This window comes from Sipha flava, unplaced genomic scaffold (genome assembly GCF_003268045.1).
Source record: "Sipha flava isolate LNK unplaced genomic scaffold, YSA_version1 66_pilon_pilon, whole genome shotgun sequence".
Taxonomy (NCBI): domain Eukaryota; kingdom Metazoa; phylum Arthropoda; class Insecta; order Hemiptera; family Aphididae; genus Sipha; species Sipha flava.
In genome coordinates, this window is record NW_020273606.1 from 995,667 (window position 1) to 1,013,456 (window position 17,790).

Here is a 17,790-nt window from a genome sequence, read left to right on the forward strand (position 1 = left end):
AATTATACATTATGAAATTATACGTATAGTAATTGAAGTCGGGTTTTCTCACGATTTTTTTTTTTCCATCGATATGTTAAAATAATTATCAACGTTCGTTCTAACGAATTATTGCTATTCGCCGTATTATATAACATAATCATTTCCGCGTCATTAAATGAACACGTATACCTACCTATTTTATTTAAATTTGTAATTTATTTGAAATACACCCGGTCGATAATGGATGAAAAAAAAAAAAAAAAACTAAGAGGTTTTTGTTCTGAAACCTGGATTATTTTCGTTCTCGATCGTTTTTGGTTTTCCGTTGGTCGACGCGAACGAGTTTACGCCGTTTTCACGCGTAGCTCGTGGTACCCATATTGATTTTTGACTTTGCAATCATGCAAACGTGCCATTTTTCACGTTCAAACACTGTGTATTATAATATCGCGTAGAACCTACCTATGTTGTCGTACGGCGTAACTGCACATCACCGTCGGCATCCTGTGCGAAAATTAAATTTAGTCGACATTCGGAACAAAAGCATTCAAAACGTTTCGTTTCGCGTCATAAACTACATCAACTTTATAAAAAAAAAAAAAAAAAAAAAATAATAAAAAGAAAACCGCGTCACACGATAACATCGCGTTCGAGTCGTTTCAGGAAATATACTTTTATTGTAATCAACACACGGTTTTAATACGGCCTGCGTAATCAGTATAATATTATATAGTATTGTAATAAATATATATGCGCTTACAAAATATTTCAATGTCTGCACAAACGTACGTTGTGCTCGTAACAATTATTCCTTAACGACTAAGACACACAGGTATTTACAAAAATGATTTCGTTCGGTCGGCGGGCAGCGCACGCGTCCGTCTCCGTTTCGGCGCGCGCGTAAAATGCTGGGCCACGGTTTTCGCGCGTTAACCGCTTGTCGACGGCGTGGCTGCGCGACGAACGCGCACCGGAACCGTATAAATATTTGTACAAGTGTTTCCTGAGCGACTGTTCGTCGGCCGCGCGAGAATCGACGGAAAACGCTAGCGCACGTGCGTCGCGTAAAACGTGCACCGCGTCCAAGCGGTATTGTCGGTACGTCGCCGGAACGGACGCCCGATCGGGAAGGATTGGCGTTGTCGAGGGGTGGGTCAGATCTCTCGCGGCGAAGAGCGGAGAAGACAGGGACACACGGGGCGGATTCGGGTCCGAGAGGAAGAACGTCTGCCGCGTAAACCGTCTGCGCGCACGCTAGCGTTGATCCGGAGCGTCGACTCGTGGACTCTCTGCGAACTTCGTAAGGTAAGTAAAAAGTAAAGTAACTGAAGTGGGAACGGAACAAGCAAGCAACAGAGCCGTTTAGGGAAATAACACTGTGGCAGCGCAGTGCGGGGACACTTGAATAATGTTGTTAACCACGAGTAATTAATTGAAACGTGGAATACGGATCTATGGTGCGATCGGGGGTGGCAGGACAGCGCGAATGAACCGAGGAGCTCGGGTGCGTTACCACAGTCCGCGGTCGATCCGTAGCGAAAGAGGGAAGGGGGTGGAACGTCTTTATTCGCGAAGATTGGTATGTTTTACTTATGGGGCACGTGGCGTTGGAAATCCATCTGTTATTGCCTACATCACACGCGGCAGTGAATAACGCATGGTCGTTTTGATCGCTGTTTACGTTCAGATTCTATACCTGTGGGCGTAAGTACGTACCACGATGTTTGATTGACTATTGCGCGTTCGACCTCGTTTCAAACTCATGTACGCAAGTACGTTTGTCACCCCCTCCCCTCCACACGATGTTATTATCGGAACCGAATGATACACCACGAAGTAATCTTATTAGTTCCGTACACTTGTTGGCGGTCTACGAATACGGAACACTTTTTCAAATACAAAATATCACACTATGTAATATATATATATATATATATAAATAACACAAATCGAACAGTTCGAGTCGCAATGCGAATCGAGCCAAATGATTGGTATTTTTTTTTCCAAAAGAACACTCAAGTGGTTTCGTGTCGTATCGAAATGATTTTAAACCCGTCGGAATGGTGTGCGAGCGTAAGAGACTACGAGGCAATTATAACACGTGCGCCGAAACGGTATAGGGTCCTACATCGAGTACGCTACCCGTGCCTAAAACTTATTTTGTATAACATGTTTATGATAATAATATATAATACTAAAAATTAAACACACACTCTTGTGCGTGCGTTTGATCGTACGTGGTGGTACAATCGATGATCGAAGTGACTCGAGACAAGCGGAGGGACACATTGTTGCAGTGTTCTGGTAATGATTATCTCCTCTTACGTAATAATATTATGTGTGTGTGTGTGTGTGTGTGTGTGTGAGAATTATGGACAAAACGAGTGCGCGGAAAGATGGAAAACGTAAAAATTGAAGGGACGCCGTATACGTCCCCTCGTGTCCCGACCCACTTCGACCGCCGAGTGTACAAGACGCACTGCGGTATGACAATCGATCATCATCGGCCTCTCGCGTGTTCTGGCGCGTAGTCCTCGTAATCGACGATGACCGACGACGTAGGAACGATGTGCTGCAACGGCAAGTACAATTGGTCGCCGAGCAGATGCTTCGTTATCAGCAGGTGCGACGACGCAGCTCCGCGCTTGGCGATAAGTCCGCCCGACTCGACGTCTCCGTCCCCGTAATCCTCGTGGTCGCAATCCTCGATCCTGACGGGTTCGTTGGCCTGCTGCTGCTGCTGCTGCTGCTGTTGCTGTTGGTTTTTGCCGAACCGTCGGACGGTCAAGCCGACCAGGAAAAATCCCACAGCTGCCGTTAACGCGACGACCGCCTTCACTAGCACCGGCCCCACGTTGAAGCATAAGTAGAGCAGCGCGATCAACGATTCCGGCAGACTTTTCACTTCCTGAAATCGTACGAAAACGTGAACAATCATTGATTTTTTTTTTTTTTTAAGTTTTCGACTCGTCCGAAATAGTATGTATCGAGTACCGACGTTGTATCATTACAATGATTTGTCCAACATAGGCGTGAGCATAGATAGGGGTGGCCGGGTGGACCACCCCTCCCCCCTACGGACTCTGGCTTCTTCTTTAATAAATGTATATCTTTACTATACAAGATAATGAACATTTTTACATTTTACATGAATAAAGTAAAGCCAGTTTTAATCTTATAGTACAGAATTGATATCTGTGAATAAATGTATTAAAGTTATTAGTTATTAATCCGACTAATCAGAACTTGCATATAATATAAAAATTGAAGATGTAATTGATACATTCAAAAACTTTACTCCCGTAGACAGAAGAATGGAGTAGTAAATAGTACAATAATATGTAAATAAAGATTTCTTAGATATAAAATGTGTAAGTTTAAATAATATTTATTTTTATACTTGCATATTGAATTAAATGAATAATTTATAAGATTTAAAATATTTAATTATACTAATAGTCTTTAGTACAAGAATCTTTGGTTCACTTTTTTTAAGGGGCCCTCCTGCGGACAAAGTCTGCGCACGCCTATGGTGTCCAGGACGAAATGTTTAAAAGAAAAAAAAAGAGCAGTTGATAAACACGTGTATACAATATAATGAAGCATTTATTGAACGTACGATTGGTTTGACTGCGTAATATTCATTTTTTTTTTTTTATTGAATTTGCGAATCAAAGTCAAGTGCATCATATTATGTGACATGCGCATCTAAAAGGCGGACTATGTTCAATATTAGATTTGTCGAGCATTGTCGCACGAAGAAAGGACAATTGTTTCTAGAATTGAAAAGCTCTAAAGCTTCCTCAATAACTCTATACGGGAAATTAATTTATGAGCTTTAGCCATGTCGTTATAATTCTAAAAATGGGTTTGAAAATAGTACAATACAAAATTTTAAGACGATTAATGGTTTTTAGTTTGGTGCAGTTTTAATTTAAAAAGCTGATATGTCTGAGAGTTATAATTAAAGTCTTTAGATGTAAGACCGGAGGACGTTGAAACGTCCAAGTTAGACACGGTAGATGAAGTTTGTAATAATAGACAACCATTTCACCACTATCAACGTTCCACATGTGTATTGAGATTACGAAACTTAAATTACGAAATTTTCCAAATGTTTTACGCAAAGCCAAATATTTACGAAAACCAAATTTATTTGATTATTCATTCAAGGCAGAAAACATTTGGATTTATATTAAATTTTGACTATTAAAATTGAATATATATATTATTTATTATATATAATTATCATTAATAATTGTGAATATAATCATGTTTGTGGTTTTATAAACTTGAATTGTTCTTCAAAAAAAAAATCAACGGGGCTCTGTTTATCTTTTGATATTTTAATGCACTATGCAAATGAAACAATACCGGTCAGCTTTGAGTTTAATTTTCAAACCATAAAATTACTTATTTTACGAATGTTATATAAACGGTAGAAATAAATAACGCTGGAAAGAAAAAATTGTTGTATCTAAGAAAATTACTTTAAAAACTCGGAGAGCAAGTAAAACCTTGTGTTCAACTTTAGTTTTAAAACAATAAGAGTTACATGATACTTTTGGTGAAATTTAGCTAAACGAAAATCGATTTGAATATAGAAAAAAGTAGTTTTCAAATGTGTGCCTCTTTATTCGGCAAGGATGCCGCGCGGTCGATACAGAAACGATGAATAAGTTAATTGTGGTGCGTGAACAGCAGCAGCACTGTAGTTATTTTATTTGACGGAAACGTCGTGACTACGTATTATAAAACACACAGTATTGTAATTATTCACCGTTTCGCAGAAAACCGTAAAACGTACAACCGTTAATGTCCTCTTTGCATGTAACCGTTATCACATACGCACACATACACGTAATGCTAATATTTTTTCTACGTACAATTGCCATTCGATTATTACGGAAACTTTGAAAGTTGCGGTAGATAATAATTCGTTTACCAGACATTCCGCTCTTTTCGCCAACCTCTATTCGCTCGCGGCATGGCGGTTGAATAAAGATGATTTGTATACGTGAAACCCTTCAAGTTTTTTTTTTTTTTTTTCTAATAAAGCACGAAAATCCGTGATAATAGAATCGCACAAGTTATGCGCTATTGTTGAACACATGAATATTTCTATTTTAGAATTCGGTTTCCATACGGTTCCGCGTATGCGACGAGAAAACGGTTTTGGTTTTATTCATTTCATCTACTCGATCACAGTCGGGAGGAATGATAAACTTTGAACGTTTCAAATCGGTTATGGAAATGTATGACGTCCGATCGTTAAATCTGCACCCGATCGATACGCATAAAGAAATGGGGGAAAAGAAAAAAAAAATCGACGACGAATTTCTATCGATTCACCGACGGTTGGATCGTATTGATATTATTTAATCCACATGCATGTTAGCATACGAGTATGTACTGCACAATATTACGAACTCCGCGCCCGCCCACTGCGCAGCCCACGCGTAAGGTCTTCCTGGGTCTCTGGTTTTTTTTTTGTCCAGCCATAAAGCTATGGGAAGTAAACATTACGAGAGTTATTGTATTGGTATCGGCCGGCGTTATTGTCGTCCGCGGTTGTGCATAATAATGTAATATCGTTGGTATTATGTGGGGTTTTTTTTTTTTTTCATTTTACTCACATCCTTGACTCCCCGCAAAAGAATTACGTACACACGAGATAGCGCGGCCGATAATAATAATAATACTTCTTCGTTGTCGGTTAGTATTCGAAAATCTATTATTATTATCTGCACTTGCGACGGTAAAAATATGCGACGGCCGAATGTCAAGGAAAACCGCGTGTCTCCGTAAACACACACGCTCGTCCGGCAAACTTGCACTGCTTCTCTCTTTCTCTCTTTTTTTTTTTTCTTTCTCTGTGTTTCGCGTCATTATCATACACCCTTGTGGGTTTTTGAAACGTTTCCCCCTCGAGGAACTGTCTTCGAGTCGATTGGCCGTCGCCGTCTGATCAGCGAGAGTAAAACGTACACTGAACACGTAATGTGTATTATAATTATATATTATAATACTGTGTGAACGTGCACGAGTATACAGGTATTTATTATAATACACAGCCAACATCGGGTATCGGATTCTTTAACGTTTGCTTATATAATTATAGAGTATTGAAAAAATAACAGATCGTAAGCTATGAATTTATTATGTGTAACTAAGATTTCAAATCTTATTTTTAGTGCTGACTGGTGCTAATCTCTATTTTCGGTGTTATTTTTATTGCTTATATGCGTGAAATCTGATTTATTTCCTGTTTATAATTATTATTTAATTTTTTTTTTTTGAACTTTGCTAATGAAACTCGATAAAATGTTTTTCATTTTTACTTTAAACTTTTATGTTTCGTTACAATTTTAAATCAATTTTTTATGGATAAATATCAATTTCATCTTTAAACCCATAACTGAGTATGGAACTAAACGTAAATATGCACAATAAAGATAAAAACGAATTGTAAAAAATGTAAGTATAAAATGCATTCCTTTGTGGAACATTACAGTTAGTATAACTCAACATATATAAATATTTATTAAATTACATGGATAGAGTGTCAAATTTATTGTTTTACTATGATGGTTATATTTTCGGTGTATACATTTTAGACAACAAAACCATATCGAACGTTTCTAATTATACTTTAATTGATTAGAATTAAGATTCTGAAAGTGTGGTTTGAAAAAAACAACGTTTTACAGAATAATTAATTATATTTAAACTTTGATAATTTTCAATTAAATCCAAGCAAATATAATTTTACATTTATATTTGATAAAATTATTTCGAATCTTTTAGTTTCAAACTTAATTAGAAACGAAAATAACCAATAAATCATTATTTTGTGCTAAAATATCGTATAGCGGTCAGCTTAGTCGGATTTTTATAAACTTTAAAATGTACAGTTTAAATATTGTTGTGATGGAATGGGTTGAAGTGTATTGATTTTTAAATGAAAGTAGATATTGATGGTAATTTTTAACTCGGGACGTTTGATAAATCGACGCATTGCATGTTTTATATATTATTACTACTACGAAAACTGGTTTTTTCATAAAGATTGAGAACGGGTGTATGGGATATTTTTTAAAAAAAATGATAAGGAAATCGATACAAGATATATCGACGAATTCATTACATGACTCAATTACGTGAAGTTCTGTGTAACGCTGAGCAACAGTGTTATTGTAATACAAAAAAAAAAAAAAAAATTAAAAATCGTATCAATCCGACCTTCACACGAAACGGTTGTTCAGATGCATTACGATTCATCGTTACGTTCAAGAGTCTATATATAGAATATATAAATACTGGATGTATAGAATGATAGCCGCTCTATTGACCTACACGGCGTTCGAACGGACGATCCGGTACGCCGATCACCGGTGTTCTGTCTGAGGAGAAAACCAACGCGGCGGTACACTCGTTCTGAAATTTCGCACCAAATTTTTTCGTCATGAGATTTGAACTTGACGTACGGTTATCACAGATCGAGTTAAGTGAACCGCGGGTTACAACCAAACAGTTGTCAGAAGCGCTCAGTTTTAGTGTACACTAGTGAACACGCGGTATACCGCGCGCACACGCACACACATATTATGGTTCGTCACGTACGTAGTGCGATGCGTGCACATAAAGCGCGCGCGAATATCGTTAACACGAATAGAATTATTCGCGAACGCGTGCGAGAGAAGGTTGCGTGAAGTATAATAATGATGATGATGATGATGATGATAATAATATTAATACTAGTTACAAGTGTCTACATACGGATTGATCCATACATGAATATTATGCGCGAATGGTAAGCGAGAAAAAGTGTACACGTATTGCGACGCGTGTGCGGAAATCGAAAGAAAAGGAACACGCGGTGTTAAATATTTACACGAAATCGCGAATAAACGTGATTTCCGGACAAAACTACGTCCGGTGTGTGTGTGTGTGTGTGTGTATGCGAGTACAAACGCGTATTATATTATTTAGTTTGTGTGTCCGGAAGGTATAGGTATACGCGCGCATTACCGGATAAAAACGGATACGACAAGACTCGCGTTGTTTTCGGCAAACACGTTGACCTCTACGCATTCGGATTTGTTTCTTTTTTTTTTTCTTTCAAATTCATGATTTTTTCCTTACCCTCCCTCCTACGACGGGTCTCGTCGTATCTCATCTTCATGACGAGTGTTGACGGCACACACGTCCCCGAAGGCCACGGCGGTGTGTACCGAGTTGAATTTCATCAAACGACCGAGAGATACACATACCCGTGTACAACACAAGAATACATTATTATTGTTGTTATTATTATTAGTATAATTATTAGTATTATTGTCAAGACTTATAAGCCGACGATCTGTTGTTTTTTTTTTTTTTTCTTCATCGTTATTTATTACCATTATCTAGTGTGTAATATCGTCAAGAGCAACTGCACGAAAGACCATTGACTCGCTATTATACCAACGATATATTATAACATGGTTATTTTTTTCTTCTTGCAAAAATGAATTCCTCGTAGCTCAGAACTTGTAATGTAAAATTCATATATATATATATAACGAAATTTAATTTTACTGAATATATTACAATGAAGCCGAAATAACAGCGGAAGTTTTATATGAAATCGATTTCGGAAACGTTTAAAATATTCTTTCGGGATTTATTTTGTTGGAAAAGTTTGTCCGCGACCGGCAGTTCTTATCGGTAGACCAAATAAGCTTATACATGCTTATATACGCTGTATATATACAGCGGAACTTCGATAACTCGGAGTGCATAGTCCCTGAATTTCAATGCACGATTTGTGTGGTAAATTTTCTCGATAATTCGAATTGTGATTACTCGAGTTTCTCGATAAGTCGAAATCATTTGTATTGAATTTAATCGAGTTGAATCCTAAATGGTTTGACGTACCAAAAAGTTCCAAACGAGTCGAGTTGGGAAGAGTTGAATGTGGATGATGATGTGGGATTTCCTTTGCTTTTAACTACTTTTACGTAGGTTCACAGGTAGTACGAAAATATATTCGTGAACAACTATAAATTCCAGACGAGATTTTTTTCGCGCTCATCATAATTGAAAACTTTACAGATAAATCCTTACCAAACAATAAAAAACGATTACAAATATGTGATTTCTTCCAAAAGTAATCTTGCTTTACTCACTATTTTCTTGATTATTTACATATTAATTTTAATATAGAATAATTTTTGAAAATTTTAATTCATACATACATACAATAAACACGGTAAAAGTAAATAAATTAAATTATGAAATATAGTCTTTGTGTTGTACGATAAAATGTTTTTGATGACTCGATTTTTTTGTGCCCCCGACCGATTTGAATTATCGAGGTTCCATTGTGTATAAATTATGCTGTATTTAGGTCTGCATTAGGGTCAACAGGAAGTAATTCTCAAGCATTATGACTTTATTAACGGGTCGACCGTAATCCCGTGACTCGACTTTCCATTCGATTCAATTATTTGTTTGCAATAAGTTTTTTTTTAACATTTTCTCCGTTAAATTTCTTACTACCATGATTTTCATCGGTTTCTTTTTCCGTACCAAAGTTGATATTTGTAGTAAGAAAATTACGAGCTGTACTAATGGATATCTGCTCTACGTAACACTCATTATTATTATTTAATTTTAAACGTTGAATTACAGAAGATATTAATTTTATTGATGTTAATCGATAGCTCATTTTTAGACAAATTATAGGCACCCGGAGCGTTTTTTACTGGGCTCAGAAAACCTTGGAAAGTAATTTCTGGACACTGCTAATAAAAAATAAAAAAAAAACCAGTACATTTAATTACTTAATTATCTCTAAAGTTATTTAACCGATATCAATCAATTTCGTCCAAAACATATTACTCCGTAACAATTATTCTTTTATAAGTGCGAAAATAAATGTACGCACATTGAAAGTTAATACCAGATAAATATCATATTATGTGCATGTTCAATTAATTAATGGTATGTCTCTCGGTCAAGGTATTACGAAAGTCTTAATATTAATTAGTGATTACGTAAACACACGTAAAATGTATTAAAATAGAAAAAAAAATTGTTAATGTATATGAATCATTGAAACATTGAGTGTCATGTAAAAGTGTTAGCCATATTTTTTTATATTTCATTTTTATTTTTTCATTTAACTTTAACGTCACCTTACTCTAAAAACTATAAACACGTACCTTTACAATCACGGCAGTTGAATATTTTTTATTTTTTTTTTTTTGAACCTCATTTAACTCTGACTTTCATACGCTAACTTTATATTATTATTTTTTCGTAAAGCATGTGAACGCAAAGTGCATGTTTATTTGTATTACTATTATTTACCTTCCGAAGGGCACACGCAATTTGTGATTTTAAATGAAAGAATAATATACTAAATAATAATAATCATCGCTCACAATATTCCGTTGACGTTTAAACCCGTACGTCGAAATAAAATGTTTAAATAATGTTTTATTTTCATTCCCATAAAAGTTACAAATCTATACAACACGTTTTGTACGGGAGAGTCGAACATATTTATCTTGAGTATTATGACACAATATTGTATACAGTGGCATATTTAGAATTAATTCTAGGGGGGGGGGACTCAAAATATACAAGTAAAATTTTTGGTCATGTTTAAATCAGATAAATCTTTAATATTTGTGATTTTTTTTTTTTTTTTTTATCTAATTCCCGATTCATTTAGAATCGAATTTTGTGTAGTTATTTTTTAACACCTGTCTGTATTTTGAAAGTTACGCTTATGTTTTATTTGATTTTTCACTAATTATAGACCCGACAAAAAGCTCAATTCAGTATTTACAGCCACGCGTAATTTGATTTCGCTATAAAATGATCACCCCTTCGCCTCCCCTAAAATACGCCCATGATTGTATAGCTTATTTGGCTCACCATATTTCAAAGTTTTGCAAATAATATGAAATCATAAAACACACTTTCTATAATGGTTTGAGTTCTCGTAGTAGTAACAGGAAATTGATAAGACCCCAATACAATTCACGTTGGTTTAAACTTCCAAGTGAATTAATGTAAATCCAAAACCACGATACCTGCTCGTAAACCAGTGATTTTTTCGAGCATAAAACATTTAATTTCACTACTGTAAAAGTGCAATCATTTATCAATGCTTAAAATATCCAGCTCCATTAAGAATACTTTAACAGTATTTGCGCTGTTTGCATATTTTTAAAGACCATGGTCTCAGCCACTTTAATTTCCAGATAAACACAACATTTTCATGCTAATTTGACGACAAACCGTTTTGTCAATATTCACTTTTCACCGTAATCTACGTAATATTATTCAGTATTTCCTCGACAACACAGCATTGAAACCTATTGGTTGTTAATAGTTTTATTGCGGAACATAATTATAACTCACCAAGTGCAACCAACATATTGGTAGTGTTAGATCGTTGAACTTCTGGGCGCGATTCACGAATCTGGTGGCCTTTACGACTAAATTCAACTGGATCTTGATGTTCACTTCCAGCGGTATACCGAGATCCTGAAGGAAACATTATTGAAACAAAGCGTTTATTAATTGATTATTATTTCCTACTTAAGAAATGCCTATTGTTCCCTTTGTCCGCGACTATAGACAACAGTCGGAGTGTAAAAAAAAACTTTCTATGTTACCTACTGGGTATTATTTTTGGTTTGACCTTTTAATAATGATTTCAATAACATTAATGTTCTTTTTTTTTATAGTTACAGACTATAATTATAAATTACATACTATTCCAAACAATCTTTGTCCACGAATGTGGACACTTTAATAATAGAATAACATAAATTGCTCTTATTTTATACGCATTTTATTTATTAAATATTATTTAAAAGATATTCGTGCAATAGTATTGTAGTTAATGATTATTATATTATGACTAATTACATGTTATTAAAACAATAATTTTAATCGATTATAACCTTTATAAAATGTTTTCATATTCAAGTTCTGTATATAAAAAAAAAATTAAAAAATTAAAACAATTTTTAAATTTCGCACGAAAACTATATCTGAATATACCAGAAGTTCTAAAGAATTTTTCGTAGTGATGAAAAGAATCCGTTAGAGGTTGGGCAAATAAATTTTTTTGTTTAACTCGTTGCGTTACTCTAGAGAAATTTAAGTAAAGTTAAAAGAGATTTCTCATTTTTAGTAACTCATTTAAGTTATAATTTAAATATAAGATAAGATGTAACTAAAGTTGTTAAAATAAATTTGATTATTTTTTTGTTTCTGCTGAATAATATTATGATAATTATTTAAACCCATAATATTATGTACGTTATTTTTCCGATCCTTGCTTTCAACGGTTCCACCATTGTAACATGTTTTAATATTTTTAATCTCCTAAAATTAAAGTTATGAAAATAATGAACGAATTCGTTTAGCTGCAATACAAGTATACGGGGAAAAATTGAATTCGTTTTGTTGGAATATCGGTCTAAGCGAAAAAAAAACAGCCGGTCAAGAGTCTTTTTTACTCGTTGACTGAACATTGCCTCACGTCACATAATACTATAATGCACAAAGTGATTAACGTAACGTTTCACGTGCACATGTGCAGCAGGCGAGTGCTAAGTCATGGTGAAAAGTCCTGATGCATATTTTATTTCCAGGGGGAGAATGACGCGGACGGCGAACGTTCGTCTGCTGTCCGATGATAACACGTCCAGGGAAAAAACCTTTAAAAAAATATTCCGTTCCATACGTCCGTCCAGATGATCGTAATCATCGTTCTCCGCGCGTTACAATAAAACATAGGATTCGTTACCGGTTGTACGGCGACCTCGGACTCGTGTTTGCCCGCGTCCGGTGCGACCCCGTTGACGTTCTCCACCAGCGACGGGTCACCGCCGTAGAAATGTGGAAACGACACTGCCACGGGGATATCTGAAAAGGATTTGAAAGCGTTTTATTATCGTGCATCGGAGTTGAACGCGCAACGTTTGTCAATCGCCATTGGCGGAGGATCTCTTGTTTCCGAAATTATTCGGTGGAGAAAAACGAATTTCTTTGCATACGGTCGGAAAACACTCGTGTAATGTTTGTGAAATGAAAATCGTGACGTACGAATAAATTATTATACAGATATGGTTGTTGTTTAAATGTTGATTATAAAAAAAAATATAATGTTACAAAAAAGATCTTTTCAAATTGTTATCATATTTTTACACGAAATACTTTACGAAATCGGAATAGTTCTTACGTACGTTACACAAATAAATTTATTTTAAACAATTTTTCTTCGGCAGCGTGAACAGCATCAATTGATGAATGCGCGTAGGAAGTGTTTACAAAAAAAAAAAAAGATAAATAAAAGCGTTCAAAAGCAGTGCGACACACAAAAGAGATTTCATATTTTTATTTTATACATTTTCGTTGATCACAAAAGGAAGACGGCTCTCATAGGAGATTTTTTTTTTCATATCGAAGTTGAGTTTTCCGGTACCCGAGCGTTGCGAAATCTCATTTTGCCTCGTACGAGATTTTTTTTTTTCCACATCGAAGCTAAGTTTTTCGGTACCCAGACACGCAGCGAATTTTCGTTTCGCCGGTCTCGCAGCTGCTGCATTTTTCCCCGTCAACGTCCAACAGTAAATCCAATAATGGTTCTTATCAACAAGAACGATATCGGTCGCTTATCGACCGGTGGGAACAGCTGTGAACAACCGACCGCTGTGTTTACTCGGTTTCGTCCGGCCATCGGAGACGCGCTGCGCAACGGCCTATTGTGCACAACTTTAAGAGTGCACCGGATCAATAAACGCGTTAAAAAAAAGCAGCATCGCGCACCATTGCTGGTCAACGTATTGAACGGTTACGTTTGCCTACGTCGCGTTATTGCCGAGATAATAAAAACCAACAACCGTACCTACACGGACAGCTGTAACATGAATACGTTCTCGCAGCAAACGGTCCGGTTTGTTCCTCGATATTTGTACATACAAACGAACCGTTACGCGTACGAAACATAATGCACGAGTGACAAAAATCATCAGGATATAATAATCTAAACATAATATTGGTTTTAAATATGTGTGCGTGCACGTTTAAACGTATACGATTGTTTAGGTTTCTGTTTACCACCAATACCGAATAATAATAAATTGATTTGTTAGTTGTTATTAATTAATCAAAAATAACTTGCTAAGTGTATACGAGTCGTACAAGCGATAATAAGCGACCGTTTTTTCAATTTTGTCGTTGACCAAACAATAATATTGACACATAATGAGTAGACTTAATGTTTTTTTTTTTTTTTTTCCGTTTGGTAAAACGTTTTTTCGATTGATTGCAGTCGAATCGTTTTTAATTCATACCGACTTGTACGACCATCAAAAAAGTGATATACGATGTTCAAGCAATAATATTCTTAATTTATTGTCGACAAATGCTCCATTAATTGTGGACCAGAAGAAATATTTAAGAAGAGTATACGTTTCGTAACGATTTGTACGTATTTCTTTATTTTTCTGTTGATAATTGAAATCACGGTAAACGATGGACGACCGACAAGCCATGAGTAAGTAAGTCTAATATTCAATTCATGAACAGTAAGAAGATATCCGAAAATAAATATTGTTGGTGATATTGTTAAAAAAATGAAAAATGAAAAAACGAAACAAATACGTAGGCAATTCAGATGCCGTTGTGTTTCTACTATCAAAAAGTTTGGTGGATCGTAAAACAATTTTATCTTGTAAGTTGTACTACTCGTGGTTATCGTTGTGTTTCAAAAACGCACTTACTGTAGTAACACGGTGATATATCCGATAAGCCCGATGGCAAGCATCCGTCCTTTGGACAATAATAGTGGTTATCTTCCAAAGAAGAATTAAACACTTCGGGTTGGAACTTGTACAAGTACACCGGATACCCGTCAGGCATTTTCCCAGTGGAATCGTAGGTTAACGGCAAGGTTCGGCAAAAAGCTTTTCGGTAGATTGGGAAATTCATATCCGGTGTCAAGTGTCTGGGGAAGAGTATCCCCTCTGTCGCTTTTTCCAATGTAGGTCTGTAAAAAAATATACGTACAACATAATTATTTACATTTTTAAGATATTATCTTTTATTTCGGTTATTCCATTCTGTATTTCCATCTATACATCCAGGCGATCGAACGTATTTATTTACTTTTTCGATAGCGTACATAGTTAAGTGTTACGAATAAACACTACAAAAACCACTTGTACAAAAACAGGTATTGCGGTATAGTTTAAACATTTGAATCAAAAATGGAATTCGTTCGCAGTACACATATTGTTATGGTTTTATTTATTATTGTTGTACAATGATGTATATGTAATATAAGTATGTGTGCGTTATAACTACAATAAAAATATTTTAAAATTGTTCTAAATTGCAATGAAATATACATTAAAATTACATAGTATAATCATATCAAATATATAATCATAATTACTTACTTAAATAATATTAGGGACATTAATGTAATATTTATAAAATATAGAATTTTTCTGAATTAAAATTTATAACTATATACATCTCTAAATTGTGTTCTTTTTGAAAGTTTTATCGTCTATTACTCAAAATATGTTTATATAATAAAAAAGTACGTTCAACGTCGACATTTGTTATTGATGCATATTTAAAATAATTTAAAAAAATTTGGTGTTAAATATAAATAAACATTTTGATTTCCTGTCATAATCTCAGAGTAAGCTATAATAGTTTTATATCCTTCATTTTTTTCTAAGATTAATTTTAATTTATTTATAACTATTTTCCCATTGGGACCGGGATTATTTATAGAAATATTTTCAATTTCACTAAATATGTTTAAACTATTAAGTAATTGATTATTTGGTTCTTCTAAACTTGTGCGTTTTGTGGATAACTCAGATAAATATAACTTTAAAAATCCTAAACTACAATTTAACTACATGTAAATATTTACGTCGTAGTTATATTTTTTTTTGTAAAATCACTTTAGAAATAATAATTTGTATGTTTTATCACATGTAGTGTAAAAAAATTGCAAAATCGTTGAAAATTGCAAAAAATTGCATTATTAAATTAAATAGGAATACTGTAATTAGTCTGATTTCGTATACATATTTGATCAGATTTGAATTGTTGGGTATCAATAAAAAGTTGTAATATCTATTAAATTCGGTCTTAAGTTATAATATTTTATGAGAGTAAATTTAGTTATTGTTTATTTCGGGTGATGTCAGTAACTATTGTAAATTTCAATTAGCAGTTATGACACAAAATGTTATATACGTTGCAATAACTTACATTCGAATCTTTACATTTTTCATTTTCATCCGATTTGTTCCATTTTCATTAAGTATTGAGACTTGTTTCGTGTACAAAACGAACACGCAGGTAAAATTAATTTTTGAATTTATGCAAATCATCTAATTACAATTTAGAAGAATTCGTTTAGTACTTCTAAAGAATTGAAATGTATCAAAAGAATCTATTCGTACAAGTATGTATACGACATTTTTTTTTTTTTTTTGACATTATAAATAATGATTTGAATTCTTTTGATAAACGACAAAATAGCTCTCGATAAAAAAATAGAAATTGATACGATAAAATGTATGTTAATAAATATTTACATAACATTTTCACATCGAGTGTTACCAATAAATTATTATATAATACTAGCACGGATCAAAATATTTATGAGAAATATGCACCATCAATTTCTCATTGCTTAAAGTTTAAGCTTTAAACATTGAAATAAAAAAACCTTGCATCGAAAAACCATATCTTCCATTATATTATTTGATTTTGTAGTTGATCTAAAATTTTACGTTTGCTATACTACTAAATATATAATCAATTTAATTCGCAACTACACAATATTGATATTCTGTATATCATTTTGTTTGGTAAAAAAAATTCTTTTATTTTCTCTATGTTAACATTAATTCATATATATTTTGTACTCCAATAAACAGGTAACCATAGTGGTAACTCTAATTAAATCTGATTAAATGTTGATAAACTAAGAAAGCGTTGATTGACTATGTTATGTAATTTAATGAATTTAGAATCATTTGAGGCAAATCAATTGTTTTCACTGATTAGCACCAATGTCAATAACTGTTATTCGTATAATATTCGAATTTGGTTATTTCAATTTTATTTTGAAGGGTTTCATAGAACGAAATCGAAAATATAATATAAATACCTGATGCGAATAGGTTATATACTTAAATATATCACTCGCGGACGCGATGTAATATAACTTAAGACTAACTCGAAACATTTTTAGGGACAAAATAGTATTGATACAAATCGAAACAGTTATTTTCGTGGTGGAAATAACCGCGCGTCGCTCTATACGGCTGTAATTGTTTATCGGTATAGTTATTCTTACGTATCCGCGGATTCGTCATTTTTGGTCCATTGATGCAGCATAGGTGACCCGTTGAACTGATCTATTGTGTAAGGTCGTTTTTTCTGACGTTCCGTGGGTACAGCCATCGTGATGATGTTAGTCCCTTCGTCTAACATCTGAAAATATAAATATAAATATATTCATCCGACCATGTAATATGGTCACAGGATCGAACCGATCGGGTCTGAGACATTTCGAATACCCGTAGTTCTTTGGTTTTCAATTTTATTCCGTCCGTCAAACACTTCATTAAACATATAAACTTGTGCCGGGAAAATGCATATAAATTAAAGTTGATCGAATACATTTACATACGTAGACTATTTTAAGTTTAACCGATGGGGGGAGGGGAAGGGTCTTAACAAAAACGTTGGCGAAAAAAA

At 34.3% G+C, this 17,790-nt stretch overlaps 1 protein-coding gene across 4 annotated transcripts in view; it reads right to left on the bottom strand.

The window, feature by feature from the left end:
• Positions 1-636: 636 nt before the first annotated feature.
• Positions 637-17,790, bottom strand: part of LOC112691738 (scavenger receptor class B member 1-like) — an 89,516-nt gene continuing 72,362 nt past the window's right edge. For all 4 annotated transcript variants that reach the window (XM_025566113.1, XM_025566115.1, XM_025566114.1 and 1 more), the window contains exons 6-10: positions 17,387-17,523; positions 14,778-15,043; positions 12,800-12,918; positions 11,401-11,526; positions 637-2,890 (exon numbers count right to left, since the gene is read on the bottom strand). In XM_025566113.1, the coding sequence (XP_025421898.1) occupies positions 2,483-2,890; positions 11,401-11,526; positions 12,800-12,918; positions 14,778-15,043; positions 17,387-17,523 (1,056 nt within the window). In that variant the 3' untranslated portion in view covers positions 637-2,482. The remainder of the gene's footprint in view (positions 2,891-11,400; positions 11,527-12,799; positions 12,919-14,777; positions 15,044-17,386; positions 17,524-17,790) is intronic.